At 39.9% G+C, this 17,490-nt stretch overlaps 1 protein-coding gene across 1 annotated transcript; it reads right to left on the bottom strand.

Annotated features, from left to right (window-relative positions):
- Positions 1-578: 578 nt before the first annotated feature.
- On the bottom strand, positions 579-17,466 carry LOC117867918 (inositol 2-dehydrogenase-like). The gene is made up of 9 exons (XM_034753380.1): positions 17,145-17,466; positions 15,399-15,992; positions 14,094-14,164; positions 12,425-12,533; positions 10,105-10,235; positions 9,667-9,774; positions 8,590-8,708; positions 7,702-7,858; positions 579-2,008 (listed from the first exon to the last, which is right to left on the bottom strand). The coding sequence occupies exons 1-9, from the start codon at positions 17,387-17,389 to the stop codon at positions 1,860-1,862; spliced, it is 1,683 nt and encodes a 560-aa protein (XP_034609271.1). The 5' UTR covers positions 17,390-17,466; the 3' UTR covers positions 579-1,859.
- Between the last annotated feature and the right edge of the window lie 24 nt (positions 17,467-17,490).

The raw sequence follows: 17,490 nt of genomic DNA, 5'->3' as shown, positions 1-17,490 counted from the left end.
GAGTGCATTGAGCAAATTGCTTGCAGGATCCCATCATTCAAAAAAAGACATGGCCTTCATCTGTGACTGGGGAACAGCTGTGGATGAATCTTGGTCAGTGCCTACAAAAAGTCTACCTCATTTCTAAAAGCTTTTAGCACACTGGTGCTACTTTCTGCAACATATAAGCAGAGACAATCTGAGATCATACTTAAGGAAGTTACACTTAGGAAAGTATAAGTTTTAGAAGAACTACGGCTGAATCAAACATTCACGTCAAAAAGAAAAAACCCCAACAAAAGAAAAACATTCGCTTTCATTTAATAAGTGGCTATCTTGGTTTAATGGAATTTGGGGGAGAGGGTTATATATAAACTATCTTTCAATAAATGGCCAGAAAATATACCACAAATCTGACAGTAACGTTTATCATTAATACACAGCTTTCTTTGGGTTTCAAAAAAAAAGACACTGTTAAAAAACCATTTCCACAAGAGAACTGTGTTTAGTTATAAATATCACAGCTATTTCTAGTTTTAGTAATATATACTGTATATATATATATATATATATATATATATATATATATATATATATATATAAGAATTGGAAATTGACAGAGTTAATTTTTTTTTAGGAAGAGAAAATGTGACAAATACAGAATGTTATTTTAATACAATTAAAAAAAACCTTTTTTTAAATCTTGAAAACTAGGGTATGAGAAATACAAACAAGAATAAAAAAGTCAAATATATAAATTTCAATATGCTCAACATAAGAATAAAAAGTTACAAATAACCTGGTTTAAAACAGACTTGCCTGTTATGGAAGGCACTATCTTTTTCTGTGATGTGTAATCCAAATCTGGCGGACTGTAAAAAGCATGTATATCATATTCCTTTCCCTCACGCAGGGAAAACAGGTATTATTTAATTTCCCTATTGAAGAAACACTGAAACATGAATTTGGATTCAAGCAAAGAAAACAAAACTGCCGATAGATCGCACTCTCTTTGTTGCATCCAGGTGACATGTTTCTTCGTAACAGATGTTGTACAGTACTACTGTATAGAGATTCACAATTTTGTTCTAAAAGAAACCTTTATTTTTTTTTTTAACAGTGATGCAGTGTTCATATAGAAATGCCCAAGTGCATGGTTTGCTCTGTGAAACAGTCCAATTTATAGCATGCCTTCCAAGTTTCTTTCATTACACTCTAGAGCCAGGTTGGTAAGAAGTCTCCCTGCCTGCTCATTTTCAAAAAGTTAGATGCTCACAACTTCTCAGCTATGTTATTTCAAATCCACAGCAATGAATGAAGAACAATATGGACAGTTCTATAGATGGGGGACTCAGAAGAGGGGTATTTAGTAGACAAATCACATTCCTGCATATACTAATGAGATGTACAGTATGGACCAAATGGATGCTCTCATTTTGAACACCATGATTGCACCTCATTTTCAAGCTGCCATTAAAGATGTTCATTGCACAGTCTTCACTACAACAGCTGGTTTTCAGTACGTCATTATCTTATCATGATTAGTGTCTGGGAAATCCACTATCAGGAAAACAGTATTCCAGAACCTGAAACTAACTCCTTCGAAAAGGAAATGCCACTGTAGACAAAGCCTCCCATAATTTCTTCTCAGAGTCCTGAATGATGTCTTAAGAATCATCGGTAACACCAGTACTGAACGCTTATGTAGTTCTAAAAGGTATCCGAGTTATAGGTGTTTCCAGTGAAAATGTAAAAAAAAAAAATAAACAAGGTTGTTTAGTTTTGTATTAAGACAATAGTGGAAACCTCACTAGATGAAGAGACTTCACTCCCTTTAGCAGAGCTCAGGGAACAGCCTTCACTTCAAACAGCAGTGTATGTCACATGATTTCAGTCTTGATTAGAGACACATCTATTGCTTCGTTGCGTAAGTCAACAGCAGATCCATTCCTCCAAGACTGCTCGGCAGCTGCAGCTACCTGAATCGTCCAGAGAAACTGCTCTTTGGTGATAACAGGGGGTTCTTTGCCTGTAAAAGTAAAAATATGTTACTACCGGCAATGAAGGATAGTGGATAAGGCTTTGGACTTTGAATCAGGAGTCCTGGGGTCTATTCTTAGCTCTGCCACTGACGTACGTGTGATCATGAGCAAGTCACTTCACCTAGGTTTCCCTTTCCACCCTTTGTCTGTTTAGACTATAAATTCTCCAGGGCAGGGACTATCTCTTCCTATCTGCATGTACAGTGCCTACGCACAATGGGGCCCTAATCTCACTTGGATCCTGCAAGAGCTACTGTAATACAAATAATAATGATCTGTATAAAAATACGGTTCATCAGTGTATCTCATTATCTGGTAATAACCAAGTGTTTGTAGAGCTAACTTAGCTCACATAAGCAGGCCCAAGTTAAGAGAAGACAAGCCTGAACAAGTAATTGCTGAAACAACTAACTATTTTGAATATGTTTATGGTAAATAAGGGAGAAAGAAAATAACTAAACCAATTATTGTGGGCACTTTTATAGTAAGCAAAGTAGGCAAGAACACCCTGAAACTTGCCTTATGCAATCTGCAAAGCGATTGGTCCTTTACATGCTAGAAGTAGGGCTGTCACACAATTAAAAAAATTAATCGCATTGTTAAACAATAAAGAATACCATTATTTAAATATTTTGGGATGTTTTCTATAATTTCAAATATATTGATTTCAATTACAACACAGAATACAAAGTGTACAGTGCTCACTTTATATTTATTTCTGATTACAAACATTTGCACTGTAAAAAACAAAAGATAGTATTTTTCAATTCACCTAATACAAGTACTGTAGTGCAATCTCTTTATCATGAAAGTTGAACTTACAAATGTAGAATTATGTACAAAAAATAACTGTATTCAAAAATAAAACTATAGAATTTTAGAGCCTACAAGTCCACTCAGTCCTATTTATTGTTCAGCAAATCGCTCAGACAAACAAGTTTGTTTACATTTGCAGGAGATAATTCTGCTCACTTTTTGTTCACGTCACCTGAAAGTGACAACAGGTGTTCTCATGGCACTGTTGTAGCTGGCATCGCAAGGTATTTACATGCCAGATGCGCTAACAATTCATATGTCCCTTTCTTCTTCAACCACCATTCCAGAAGACATGTGTCCATGCTGATGCCAGTTTCTGCTAGATAACAATCCAAAGTAGGGTGGAACAATGCATGTTCATTTTCATCCCGAGTCAGATGCCACCAGCAGAAGGTTGATTTTCTTTTTTGGTGTTCGGGTTCTGTAGTTTCCACATTGGAGTGTTGCTTTTTTAAGACTTCTGAAAGCATGCTCCACACCTTGTCCCTCTCAGATTTTGGAAGGCACTTCAGATTCTTAAACCTTGGGTTGAGTGCTCTAGCTATCTTTAGAAATCTCACATTGGTACCTTCTTTGTGTTTTGTCAAATTTGCAGCAAAAATGTTCTTAAAACGAACAACATGCGCAGTCATCATCTGAGACTGCTAGAACATGAAATATATGGCAGAATGCGGGTAAAACAGAGCCGGAGACATACAATTCTCCCCCAAGGAGTTCAGTCACAAATTTAATTAACGCATTATTTTTTTAAGGAGCATCAGCAGCATGGATGCATGTCCTCTGGAATGGTGGCTGTAGCATGAAGGGGCATACGAATGTTTAGCGTATCTGGTACATAAATACCTTGCAATGCCGGCTACAAAAGTCCCATACAAACGCCTGTTCTCACTTTCTGGTGACATTGTAAATAAGAAGTGGGCAGCATTATCTCCCATAAATGTAAACAAACGTATTTGTCTTAGCAATTGGCTGAACAAGAACGAGGGGACGAGGACTGAGTGAACTTGTAGGCTCTAAAGTTTTGCATTGTAGGAGGATATTGCACCCATTTTGCTCAACACAGTATGAAAATTTTGAAAGGAAAGAAGCACTTCTCTCGGGGGGGGCGGGGGGGAGATATTAGATATATTTTAAAGATTTCTTCAATTTAGCTATTGTTTTGGATCCTGGTATGAATAGCAGCTCGTTTAAAATGTGGCATTTTATACTCTACTCATTACATGAACTCTGTACATGGGAGCCATGAACAGAGGCAGCTATCAGGAGAATTTCAGAGGGAGTTTAGAGAAGGGAGTGTGAGAATCTTCCAGATTCAGTTCTACAAGTGATTTCAAAATGGCCAGTGATAGAAGCATGGTGGTGACCTGCAACAGATGTGCCATGTTTTCTTTCCTGCCTAAATCTAGAAGCAATTTCCTGTGCATGAAGTGCAGGCCAGTGACTGTGCTGAAGGAGAAAATTCTTGGACAAGATGGGGAAATAGACACATTATTGAGAATAAGAGAAGCTGAGGCGTTCCCTAGACAGCCAGGTTCAGGAAACATCAGTACTCCAGCTTCAAGGAAGAAAGGAGACAGCCGCCAAAGAGTAGGAGAGAGAGGAAGTCAGAGTGGAGGCTTGGCAGTTCGTAACCATAAGAGGTAAGATGTTATGTTGGCATTCTATGTGCCTAGTGATAGCCAAGAGCAGGCAGACTGTGGCTACCACAGAGAAAAGGATCTGGAGGAATCCCACACTAGACATTTCCAATCAATACCAATTCCTCAGAGTGGAAACTGTGGAAGAGACCTCTCAAAATCCAGCGGGTCCAAGGGAACGGAGAGATGTATGGGACACACCTGTGGATGGCAGGTTGGCCCAACCTGTAAGAAAATCAAGCTTGCACACAAAGTTCTACAACCATCCAAGGAAGACAGACAATCCAGAACTCAGAAGAATCGAAAGAACATTCTACAAGGGACAGACAGACAACACCCTAGTGTGCTACCTTCCCTGAGCCAAGACTTGAGATGTCACTCTAAAGTTGGATAGGCTTTTGAAGTCGATGGGAAAGGATCCTATAGAGGCACTAATGACAGTGTCGCAGTACATACTGCAAACAGTAGATGACTTCAGGGAACTCGAAGCATGCTGTAAAATATAGACTGTTCAAGCTATCTTCTCTGAGTTCCCTCTTGCCCCACAAGCAAAGGAAGATAGAAGATTCTCGAAGTGAACTGCTGGCTAAGTAAGTGGTGTAGGGTGGTGGGTTTTGCTTCTGTGGGGTGAAGGGGCTGTATAGTTTGGATAGCTTTCAGTAGAAGAGGGACTAATCTTCTCAGGGACAGGTTGGCTAGAGTAGTCAAGGGCGTTAAACTAATAAACAGGGAAGATAAAAAGAGGGAAGATAGGCATACTCAGCTCAAAATGGAGATTTTGAGAACAAAATTAATCAAGGAACTGAAGGACAAGAAGGGAAGAAATTCTTTAGTTTCCTCTATACCAATGCTAGGAGCCAGGTAACAAACTTGCATCCAAAAGTTTTCAAAGAGCTGTCTGAGGAGCTCACTGGACTGTTAATCATAGAATCATAGAACTGGAAGGAACCTTCAGAGGTCATCTAGCCCAGTCCCCTGCACTCATGGCAGGACTAAGTATTATCTAGACCACGGGTTCTCAAACTGGGGGCCGGGACCCCTCAGGGGGTCGTGAGGTTATTACATGGGGGGGGGGGGTCGCGAGCTGTCAGCCGCCACCCCAAACCCCGCTTTTCCTCCAGCATTTATAATGGTGTTAAATATATAAAAATGTGTTTTTAATTTATAAAGGGGTTCACACTCAGAGGCTTGCTATGTGAGGGGTCACCAGTACAAAAGCTTGAGAACCACTAATCCAGACCATAATGTTGATCTTCAGTAAATCTTGGAGAACTGGGGAAGTTCCAGAAGACTGGAAGAAAGCTAATGTGCCAAATTTTCAAAAGGGTAAACAGGATGACCCAGGTAATTATATGCCTGTCAGCCTGACAATGATCCCAGGCAAGATAATGGAGCAGCTGATACAGGACTCCATTAATAAAGAATTAAAGGAGGGCAATATAATTAATGCTATTCAACATGGGTTTACAGAAAATAGAGCCTGTCAAACCAACTTGATATCTTATTTTGATGCAACTACAAGTTTGGTTGATAAAGGTAAGGCTGTTGAAGTAATATACTTAGATATGTGTAAGGTGTTTGACTTGGTACCACATGACATTTTGATTAAAAAACCTAGAATGATATAAAGTTAATATGGCATGCATTAAATAGATAAAAGCTACCAATAGGTTTCATAAACGTAATGTAACCAGGGAATTATCACCAATAATTTTAATGGAGTGCCACAAGGATCAGTTCTTGGCCCTATTTTTATTAATGACCTGAAAGAAAATCACTGACAAAGTTTTCAGATGACATAAAAGCTGGGGAAGTGGCAAATAACGAAGAGGACAGGTCACGGATACAGAGTGCTCCAAACCCCTCGGTAAGCAGGATGCAAGCAAATAATATGCATTTTAACATGGCAAAATGTGATTGTACCCATCTAGGAACAAAGAATGTAGGCCATACTTGCACAATGGGGAACTCTATCCTGGGAAGCAGTGAATTTGAAAAAAAGATTTGCAGGTTGCGGTGGATAATCAGCTGAACATGAGCTCCCAATGAAAAGACTAATGCGATCTCTGGATGCATAAACAAGTGGATCACAAGTAGAAGTAGAGAAGTTATTTTTCCTCTCTACTTGGCACTGGTATGACCACTGCTGGAATATTATGTCCAATTCTGGTGCCCACAATTCAAGAAGGATGTTGATAAATGAGAGAGTTCAGAAAAGAGCCATGAGAATGATTAAAGAGTTAGGAAAATGCCTTGTAGTCACAGACTCAAAGAGCTCCATCTGTTTAGCATAACAAAGAGACAGTTCAGGGGTGACTTGATGACAGTGTAGGAGTACCTATCCTGGGAACTAATAGTTAATAAGGGACTTTTCAATCTAACAGAGAAAGGTATATCATGATCCAATGGCTGGAAGCTGAAGCTACACAAATTCAGACTGAAAATAAAGCATAAATGTTTAACAGTGAGAGTAATTAGCCACTGGAACTGCTTACGCAGGGTTGTGGTGGATTCTCCATCGCTGACAATTTTAAAATCAAGACAGGATTATTATAATAATAATAATATTTATTTTTTTTTTTAAAAAAAGCTCTGCTCTAGGAATTATTTTGGGAATTCTCTGGCCCATGTTATCCAGGAGGTCAGACTAGATGATCACAATGATCCCTTCTGGCCTCTGAATCTAAGAAAACTGGACTGTCAGCAAATTTCCAGCTTAGGGATGCTGCTTTAAACCACCAGCAAACCTTAAACAAGTTAAACACTAAGCATTAAACATTGAAAATCTACTCTCCTCTTCTATATCTGACAGCTTTAGGGCAAACTTCTGTATTCAGATATACATGTGACACAGTGGGACATCCAAAGGCAGAACTAGACCCATTCATTGGGTTCCCAGACTGCCAGTGTCATCAATTAGCATTTTATTTGGCTGCCACCAGAAATGTCAATTCTAATATTAAAAACAACCATCTAGATTTCAGAGTTATTTAAGGGTTTTACTTGTCAAACTGTTCAGATTGGCTGGTATTTAGAGTTCATAGGAACACTCGTTTCTTCATTTTCTCTCCTGGTGGAGACCGAGATTCCAAGAATAAATGAACCCCTAATTGACATTGCTTTTGGAACAATTTTCAAGACTGTTTTTTAAAAGCAAATCCAAAAGGGAAATTAAGATTACTCTTACAAATAAATGGACATTGCATATGTTTGCAATTTTTTCTAACCTTTGAGGGTTCTGAGAAAGTGTCTAAAGAGTTCTCTGTATGCTTCTTTGTACCGATCAGCCTGGGTTTGTGAATATATGGACACAGACGTTCCATGTTCTGTAATTCCCAAGGGATTCTGATTATCTACCCGTAATGTTCCTTGAGAACCATGAACCTAGGAGAAAGGGGGGGGGGGGGGGGAACAAAAATACACATGAACATGTTAAAGATCCCTAAATTAACATGCTTTTGGCCTTAAAACCATCTATAAACCATTGGCTTGTACCACACAAGGAGTAACTCCTCCAGCAGATAGAATTACTTGCTCAGTCACTACAGAGGACACAAGCACACGTTGGTACTAGCCTGGGCTACAGTTGCAAAGTATATCCACTCTCCCTTTGTTATGAAACAAGCCGCTTTTATTTTAAGGCTTAAACATTTCCCCCTGCCAAATCCAGCTTAGAGAACTCTAATATAAACCAATATGAACTTAGGCAGAAAAGATTTGCTCCAATAATGAGAGATCTGTACCTTTTCCCCCCCCTTGGTACCTTTTATATCTGTGAGACTTTGATTTACCTCTTGGCTTGCTGTGTCCACAATAAAAAATTACGGAAAAAAAAGGGATAGGTTGTCTACAAAGTTTAAGCCTCAAGGGACCCAAAACAGCTGAGAAAGTATCAGGGCCAAATTCTGCTCTTGCGTGACCATATGAAGCTCACAGTAACTCCAAAAAATGACCATGTGCACATCCACTGGCAGAATTTGACTAACAAAACAGAAGGTTTATTTTAAATTGAGAGCATGACAGTCAGTTAATTGTTACTTTTACTGCAGTAGTAGTGTTGTGTGTAGTGTACGTACACCCATAGTATCACGACAGACTCATCTGAAAAAACCCACCTCTAGTCTCTGATCACAGCTTTTAGTACAGTGGTGACTGACGTCCAAAGTAACAATTGCTCCACTAGGAAATTTCATGCTGACTGCTACAGTGTCTGCATCCTTCAAGTAGGCCATATCTGAGCAACAAGAGAGGCACTAACTCAGACTAGGAAATTAAGCAAACCAGCAAGTCTCTTGTACACAAAACTGCTCTTATTTCGTAAGAGGCGTTATGGTGAAAAGAACATCTTTAAACAGTAAAATAAGAAGCACAGTAAATATCAAACATGTTTATGGCCGCCTACACTAATCAGAGTACAGTCCACCCCACCACTCTTCAGCACTGCTAAACTCTGGAGATGCTTCTACTGTACTTACTGGAGGTTGAACTCTCCAGGACAAGCAGCATGGCCTACCTTAGAGAGAACCTTTTGCCTTTGAAACATACTTGCCTTTGTCGTTACAATACAGCAACATCAGACAGCCTTCAGATTCCATTATATGGTAACTTATTGGTTTTATTCCTGGCAATTCAATGCCCTACCATACATTAAGATGATCTATATTGCAGCTTGTAGCAATGGCAGCCCATTGCTGGCAGCAACCAATCTTACATTTAAAATAGTTAGGCTCTGATTAATAGTTTAACAGGCTGATGTAAACCAGGTCCATAAAGTGGTCTGAAGTATTAAAAGGGAAATAAACCTGACCTAGATAAAGTTGATTAACCAAAGAACTGAAAAAATGGTATTTTTAAGCACAAAGCTTTGTTTGAAACCCCCTGGAAATGGTAATATTATAAACCCTTTACAGATCACCCAACGTTCACAGCAATTGGCATTACTGATATTCCTACAATAATAGTTTTGAAGCACTGAGAAATTCACAGAATTCAGTGAAGTTTTTTTAAGTGTTTGCAAATCTATCCCAACATTCTAGAAATTGTTCTGTATTTCAATTTTCAAACAGATCCATCAGAGAACAGCTACATTAGTTGCCCTTTCACATATTTTCAAATGTCTAGCACTGAAATATGCAATGACTAGGAAACTAACAACACATCCAATACAATGTCAGCAATCCATGTAGTTTTACCTGCACAGAATGCATGTCCCAGTGAAAATATTGTATCTGGTGCACTTTCTCCCAGCAACAAACTGATAATATCAATATCATGTACAGCAGCATTATAGAAAATCCCACCTGGAAGTAAGAAGGAAAAAATGGGCACTACAAGATTTAGCATTTCATTCCTGTAAAACCTATGAGCAAACCTAGATATCTATACTGCATGGAAACCAATGCAAGAGCACCAGAAATATTATTTCCAAGAACATACAGATATACTCACTCATCAGAAATCAACATTAGGGTCAAAGGGAATATTCCCTGCCATAAGGAACAGAATAATGCATTTTAGGGGGATGGACGAACACGCACACGCGCGCACACACACACACACACACACGGCAAGATAAATTGCTATCCCTTCACAGAACCAACTTCCTCTTCTATAAGAAAGCTACTCAGTACCTGACTTTTTTAGGAAGCTAAGAGATGCTGCTGGATATATGCTGCTAACTGTCGAAATCCGATGAATCCTCCCCAGCGCCTGGCCATCATGGACTTTTTTATACAAGAACTGCAGGGCTGGATCAAAACGCCTACAGAGAGACAGCCAATGTGGAACAGTGAGTGTTGAGTACAGAACAGGTCATCTACACCACTGACATGCAGTCAGATGTTTGAGGGTAGCAGAAAAGAGTCTGGTCTTCAGACAACTTCCAACTTAGACAAGGGTCAAAGTCCAATTTTTCTGATGAGATCAATTGCTCAGCAAATTATGAGACTTTCAAAAACTCAAAATAAGTTCTCATAGGCAATAAGCAGAATGAGTATTTGCCCTTAAAGCTCTTTACTAACAATATAAACTAAGATATTAAGCCACTATGAATAAAGTGATGAGCAATGTCCAGGAAGTTATATACAGGCAAGTCTCATCTTACGCGGGGGTTCCATTCTGCAGTTAGTGCATAAAGTGAAAACCACGTATAGTGAAACACTCATTGAGTTCAATGGCAGGCAGAATTGCCCGCACCACAGATGCAGTTTTTAACATTGTTTTTTCTTTTTTTCCCCCGTTTTTGCCGACCGCGCAAAGCTGAATTCGCGCATGTTAAATGCGCCTAAGATGAGACTTGCCTGTATAGCTAAAAAGACACCTTTACGGTTTTATATTCAATTAGATCTTAACAAAAAAAACCCTCCACTCTAGAGAAGTTCTTGTGGCTTGGGCTCAACTTTCTCTGTAGCACTCAAACCAAAATGCAATATCACAGTATATATTGTGTTTGAATATATTTCCATATATATATAAAAATTTGCATACAGATAATTTTTGCTTAAAATGAAATGAACAGTTTTCAACAACAACAACAAAAAAATAAGTGGTCAAGGCTGGGGGGGAAGGCAGGGAGGGTAATAATCCAGTTACTAAACATATTGGGTCAAATTCTAGGTGTAAACTCAGAGCCACTTTCCTTGACTTCAGTGGAGTTACTGAGTTTACAGAACTGTAACAAAGCAGAAGTACATTAGAATTAACCGTCTTTCCCCATATTTACAGTGATTTATGATTTAGGGCTAGTCTACACTAGAAGCGCTACAGCAGCGCTTTAACACTGTGTGTCTGGTGAAGACGCTCTGTGCCAGTGAAAGGCAGCTCTATCGTCGGCATAATAAAATCACCTCTGCGAGAGGCAGTAGCTATGTCAGCGGGAGAAGCTCTTACAAGCACTTAGGTCAGTGTAACTTATGTCACCAAGGGGGGTGGCTTACTGACACTCCAGAGAGACAAATTATGCCGACATAATCTATAGTGTAGACAAGCCCTAAGATCTATATATACAACCACAAGGAGAAAGAACACTTTTTAATATTTACTACATGTACTCCTATTAAATGGACCAACCATTCTGAAAACAAGCAGGACTTTCATTTTGATGTCCATTATGCAACCTTAGAATGTACAAAAACTACTTCTTCCAAAAGGTGTTATAAGGAATAACGAGCTAAATTCACCTGTATACAGAAGGTCAGCCTAAGGTATTCAAAATAGGGCTTACATTACATTTAAATAATACATATGTACTATACTGGCTATATGCATAGAGATGAATTTCACCAAATTACAGTGGCTTAATTACATCAGTAGTAGCTTAGAAAGAGTTTTTTGTTACATACATTCTTTAAAAAGAATGTTATTTTGCAACTGAGAACAGCCAAATGCAGATCTCAAGTAGGCTAACTTTTACCAAAACCCATGTCTGCTGAATTAGATGACTGTATACACATACAAAAAATCTTCCCACTTTGTTTTTTTTCTGAAACCACAGGCCAACAAAGCTGATCCATAGTATGGCTCAGTAATTCTAGTTACCAGTACATTTTCCTCACCTCCAAAAAAGATCTGGCATAAAATTTTCAAGAACACAAGTGACATAAATGACTTAGGCTCCCCCTTCAGTCACTCCTGAACATGCTTAGATGCTTTTGAAAATCTTACCCTAGGTACCTGTAATGCAAGTTCTGTTAGCACCCAATCCAGTGTAGATGAATAAATTAATTTTAATCCTATGCCAATTATGAAAAGATTCGATTGTTATCTCTATGAAGCGTGAACAATGAATTTTGAAGCAGCAAGTCAACCAAGCTCTCTGTTTAGCTACTTTCTAAGCAAAATTTCTCTAAAACAAGAATTAAGTAGCTAGAAAAATTTAGGAAGGTTTCATCAGATATAAACATTATTTTACATTTATGCTTCTTGTTGAAAACAAAAAAATGCTGGTCTTACTTGTAGAATCCACAGACCAATGGTCTTCCACATCTGTCAGCTTCATCAAAACAAGCCTCTGCTGTCTGCCTATCTAAACTGGGTAGCTTCTCGCAAAACACGCCTTTCCCTATGTAAATGTCATAGAATACAAAATTGAAGGCAGGACATAATCCACACTGAACATTATATATTCTGCAATGTTCTATACATGTCAACGCATTCCAGAGGCAAGGTTTCAGAAAACTGAAAAACCTGTTTTAGCTGAATGATTTTCTATACCTACAGCAGCTACCATTTACTATTTACAAATCTCAAGAAGTGATTGTTTTTAGAGAGAATGAAACTCTGATCTTCTTGGCTTTTCTTTTATTCCTAGCTGAGTTTCTCTGAACAGACATTTCAGTTACCTGTAGTCAGAACAACAACACAGTACAAGCTCCGTTGACATTACAAATCATTAGGGTCAGTGTCTTCAGTGGACTAAGTTCTCCCTAATTATGCAATTAGACACTCCATGTATGCCTCAAGGGAAGCTGCAAGGTACAAAGAGGCAGACTGCAAGTGATTTTAATCACTGGAGAGGAATAATAATCCCTGATATAAATGCTGATGGGAGGACCTTATTGAATTAAGGCAAGGAATTTACAAATAAAACTGAAGTCAGTCCTGTTCAGAGGGCATTAATACAGATACATCATCACTAACCAGGAAGCTCAATTTGTGTCTAGAAATGTACAGTTTCTAGGACACCAGAGGAAAATGATTTCCACAGATAAAAGTATTGAGACATTTTAGCAGAAAGATAAGAGAGGCAACTTGTTTTGAGCACCACTGCACTAGGCCACTATGGACCACCACTGACCAACTGAGCAATTGGTGGCAGTCCATGGAGAGCCGGCCTGTTACATGGTGCTGGCTTTCTTCTCCATTTACAGTTGATTAAATGCATTAATACTTTCCTAATGTTACTTTACCATGTATGCCCATGCTGTACTTGCCACAACTATACCATGAGACAGCAACTGGGAACAGAGATGTCCACAAGATAATCACCCCACTAAGATGGATTGATACTATAAAAGAATTTGTGGATCCCTGCTCTAGTGGACTGAGGATAGGGCTGAAATTGAGAATGGGGATCCAGAAACTCCTCAATTCCAGTTCTGACACGGACTTCCCTGACAAAGTGATCATAAGTGCAAAGTTTTGCTGGGGCAGACGTTCTTTAATCATCATATGTAAAAGACACAAAAGGCTTTCATTCTTGGAACAATTTTCATTTGAACAAGCATTCAGAACAAATATATGGCTGATCTTTAGCTGGAGAAATATACAAAAACTGGAAAATTAGCACTTTGGGATGTTTTTAATGTTACGATTATTTTTAAAATAGCCAATTTAGTACTTAAACTGGGCCTGATCTTGCTTCCATTAAGTCAACAGCAGTTTTGCCACTGACTTCAGGAGCACAAGGTTGGCCCCTAATAGCATGTCTCAGATCAATTCTCCAATAAGGAGATCCAGGAGATTTCAAAAGCCAATCATTTTTTAGTACACTGTCAGTTTTTGGGTTCACTGCGTCTCTACCCAAACGGTAGCTTTATAAACATAGTGGGCCCAATTCAGTGCGACAACAGGTTATATATGAAAGCAGAATTTGCTGCAGATCTACTTCAGTTCCCCTTACCTGCTCGTAAAGCATCTATGACAATTTCAGAGGCTGCTTCAGGTGGTGAACAGACAATGGCTCCAGAGACACTGCAGAAATTAAGAGAAAAATACTTAGATGGAGACAAAACTTCTGCTGAAACAAACGGGGGTCAAAATTAAGGAGAGAAAAAGTCTTCATTACAAAAGCGCCTCACATCAGGAAGATGGTGGGGAAAGAAACCAGCAACTCCCAGGAGACAATAATATTACGAGCTGGGAAAGTTATTTCTTTAAGAACAGCAAGACATAATCTCTGGGGCAACAGTATCAGGAACAGATTGGGTTACTACATTTAGTAGAGTTTTTAAATGAAACGCTGACTTAATTCATGGTCCGTAGCCTCACTAGATATTTTTTTAAACGGTGTAGTTATAAAGAACATGTGTTCACAGCTTAATAGAAAAACCTTTAAAATGGTTTCTTTCAAAACCTGTTTGAACCCTCTAGGTTATCAAAACATATGGGGAAAGGCTTAAAAAACAAATTTACACAGCAAATTGCAGGAAAATGTACAGTGAGTACAATTCAACACATTTTTAACCTTTGAATTTCTACTGTAAAGTAACATCTTTCAGAGTCACTGTTCCCTTTTAAGATTTGTGTGAAATCTGAAATATTGCCTTCATTTGAAAGTTGACAGGAACTCTATTTAGCCAACGTGTTTTTATTGTATTAATCTAGATCAGCATTCCAGGATGTTCAGTAAAGCGATATAAACACAACATAATATTGCACATTTCCACTGTACCCTTCATCTTGAAGGATCCTGGTGTGCTTTATGAATTTTACACATTCACCTCCACTGAAATAAGCCAGGCACTCTGCGGTGGAAGGGTGGCAGCCAGCAGGGAAACTGACAGACAACATGCTACATGACAGCATGAGGAAGGGAATTTGGCCAAAGGCATCATCCCTTACAAAACTATCTGCGGAGACGAGACTGATCGTTTGTTTGTACGGCTCCATCCAGAAGCCCTATATACGGAAGTTTAACTAAGCTTCCCGGCGAGATCCTAGAATTTGTGCTATCCTCGGGATTTCTAGTAAAGTAATTCAACTAGACCTATAGCTGCCACTTGCTGTTGAAAGGAATATGGCGTTCCAATCTTATAATGTAATATTGAGGGTACTGAGGTCAGACAAGCAGGATTCCCCAAGTGTGTCCTAACTTCCGTAAAATTTTCCAAAGACAGTAAGAACGCTGATTGATTGTGCTACTTATCCTTTAAAGCCTTAATTACTTAATAAGGAAACATGCATGGAAGTTATTGGTGGACTGTACCGTTGATCATTGAGCACTATGTCGGCATCCTGCTGCCGAAGCACCCTGGTGTTGGCCAGGAATTCTGTATTGAAGGCACGTTCCACATCTGGCAGCTGATCCTCCACAATGTAAAGCAAACAGCAGCCATTTTCTTCCATCAAACTTTGAAACAATGCTTTGTTACCAAGCCCCACGCCGAAGAGGGCAAGACCAATATTGCTTCCTGAAGTCCCACTACTGCTGTACCGTCCCACTGACCCTCCAGAAGCCACGCTGTTGGATGCCTCAGAAATAACAAGTCTCTGGGTGCTCTGTTTTGAGGGAACAGGCGCATTTCTCATATGGAGAGCAGCGAATGCCGAAGGGTGACTGGTAGAGGTAGAGGGTGTTTGGTCTTCTCTGGCAGACATGACACTGGTTGTGGAGGTGATGGCGCTGGGGTGAACAGGGATCAAGGACTTGTGGTAGGAAGGTGGAGATGGTACCATGGTATAGCTGGTGCCAGTGCTGGTGATGCAGGGGTTGGTTGAGAGAATAAATGAAGGCTGAGAAAGCAGGGAAGGAGTGTCAAGTTGCATGGAAAGGCTGGTACCAAGGTCTGAACCTGCAGATCTAGATAAAAGGGGACAAAAGTCTTAAGGAAGCCACTGTAATTCAGGATTATTAAAATACAAAGATTTTGTTCCAACAAGAGAAAACTAAGGAAATTTTACTGAGCTTCAGGTGTCTCTAGGTGTGTGATCATAAATTTATTAAAGTTTGATTCCATCGTTTGACTGACATGTTATCTGGCAATTAAATTTAGTTAGCTATACACAAAGAAAATAGTATCTCCCATCTTCTTAACAAAGATTTAATAGCAGGTTCTTCATGGTGAGCTATTAGCTACACTTTCACAAAATACACGAAGTGCAGGTACTAGTATTCTATGAACTAACCTAAATCATTATATTTAAACAACAGTTATCAAAATAAATGGATGAAGTTCATTCTGATGACTTACACTTGCTTTTGTTTTACTTTCCTCTTAATCCATAAAATTCAAGAAATTTGCAATACGTTTCCCAGTCAGTGTACTTTAAATGACACAGGCAACATACACATCTTAAAATGCACATTACCAACTCTGAAAAAGTCTTCATCTGTAACCACACTACTTTGAATTAACAACAGTGTGGTGTTTTTTTTAAACAGTTTACTTTTGAGTGTATTTTTGTACTATTCTGCTCTGATAATGAAAAGCAATTAAGTCATTTTCACTTCTAAGTTCTTAGTACTGAAATATTTGGGTTTCAAAGGCTGCAAGGGAATGTTTAATAAACAATTACCTTCTTAGTGGTAAACATATTTCTATAGATCTTAGGTTTTATAAAACCCGGGGGGGTTTGTTTTGTTTTTCTTTTAAACAAATTATGCCACATTGAAATTGACAAATACAAAGGATACCACTAGCCCTGACTGCCTAGAAATCGGATACAGTTTGCCATCTGTTTCTCTGCAGGAGTGTTGGGTAATTAGCAGGAAGTTTTAGCACCACTAGAGAGAAAAAATAAAAGCATGCCAGCTTTTTAGGATGAAGAATAACCGCTCCCTGCTGTTAGGTGAAGACAACACGAAGCTGAAATAAGAGTCGCGTGACCAGCCCCGTGTAATGGCTCGGGGGGTTGAAGGGGAGAAGGAAGAAATGGATCCCGACGTGCGGCAGGGCCGGGGCGGCTCCCCGGGGAAGCCGGGGGCGGGCAGGCGGGCTCCGGGCGGACTCACATGAGGAGGGGCGTGCGGAGGCCGTGCTGCTTGACCAGCCGGCGGTTGCGGTAGTGGCGGCCGGAGGAGAGGTGCTCCAGGATGCGGTCCCGCCGCACCCGCATGGGCAGCTCGCAGGACTTGCAGTAGAGGGTCTCCACCACCGAGCTCTCCCCGGCGCCGCCGGGCTCCAGCAGGTGCCGCTTGACGCCCAGGTCGCTGAACTCGGCCGCGTAGTCGTGCAGCGTCTTCTTCTTGCGCCCCATGGCCGGGCCGGGGGCCCGCGCTGCCCTCGGGCCTCGGGCGCCTGCGGCCGCCGGGCGCTCCCCCTTCCGCGGCCGGCAGAGGGGGCGGCCTCTCATCCCCG

Source organism: Trachemys scripta, chromosome 19, assembly GCF_013100865.1.
Source record: "Trachemys scripta elegans isolate TJP31775 chromosome 19, CAS_Tse_1.0, whole genome shotgun sequence".
Taxonomy (NCBI): Eukaryota; Metazoa; Chordata; order Testudines; family Emydidae; genus Trachemys; species Trachemys scripta.
The sequence above is the reverse complement of the archived record's forward strand: the minus strand, read 5'-3'. Positions and strand labels throughout refer to the sequence as shown.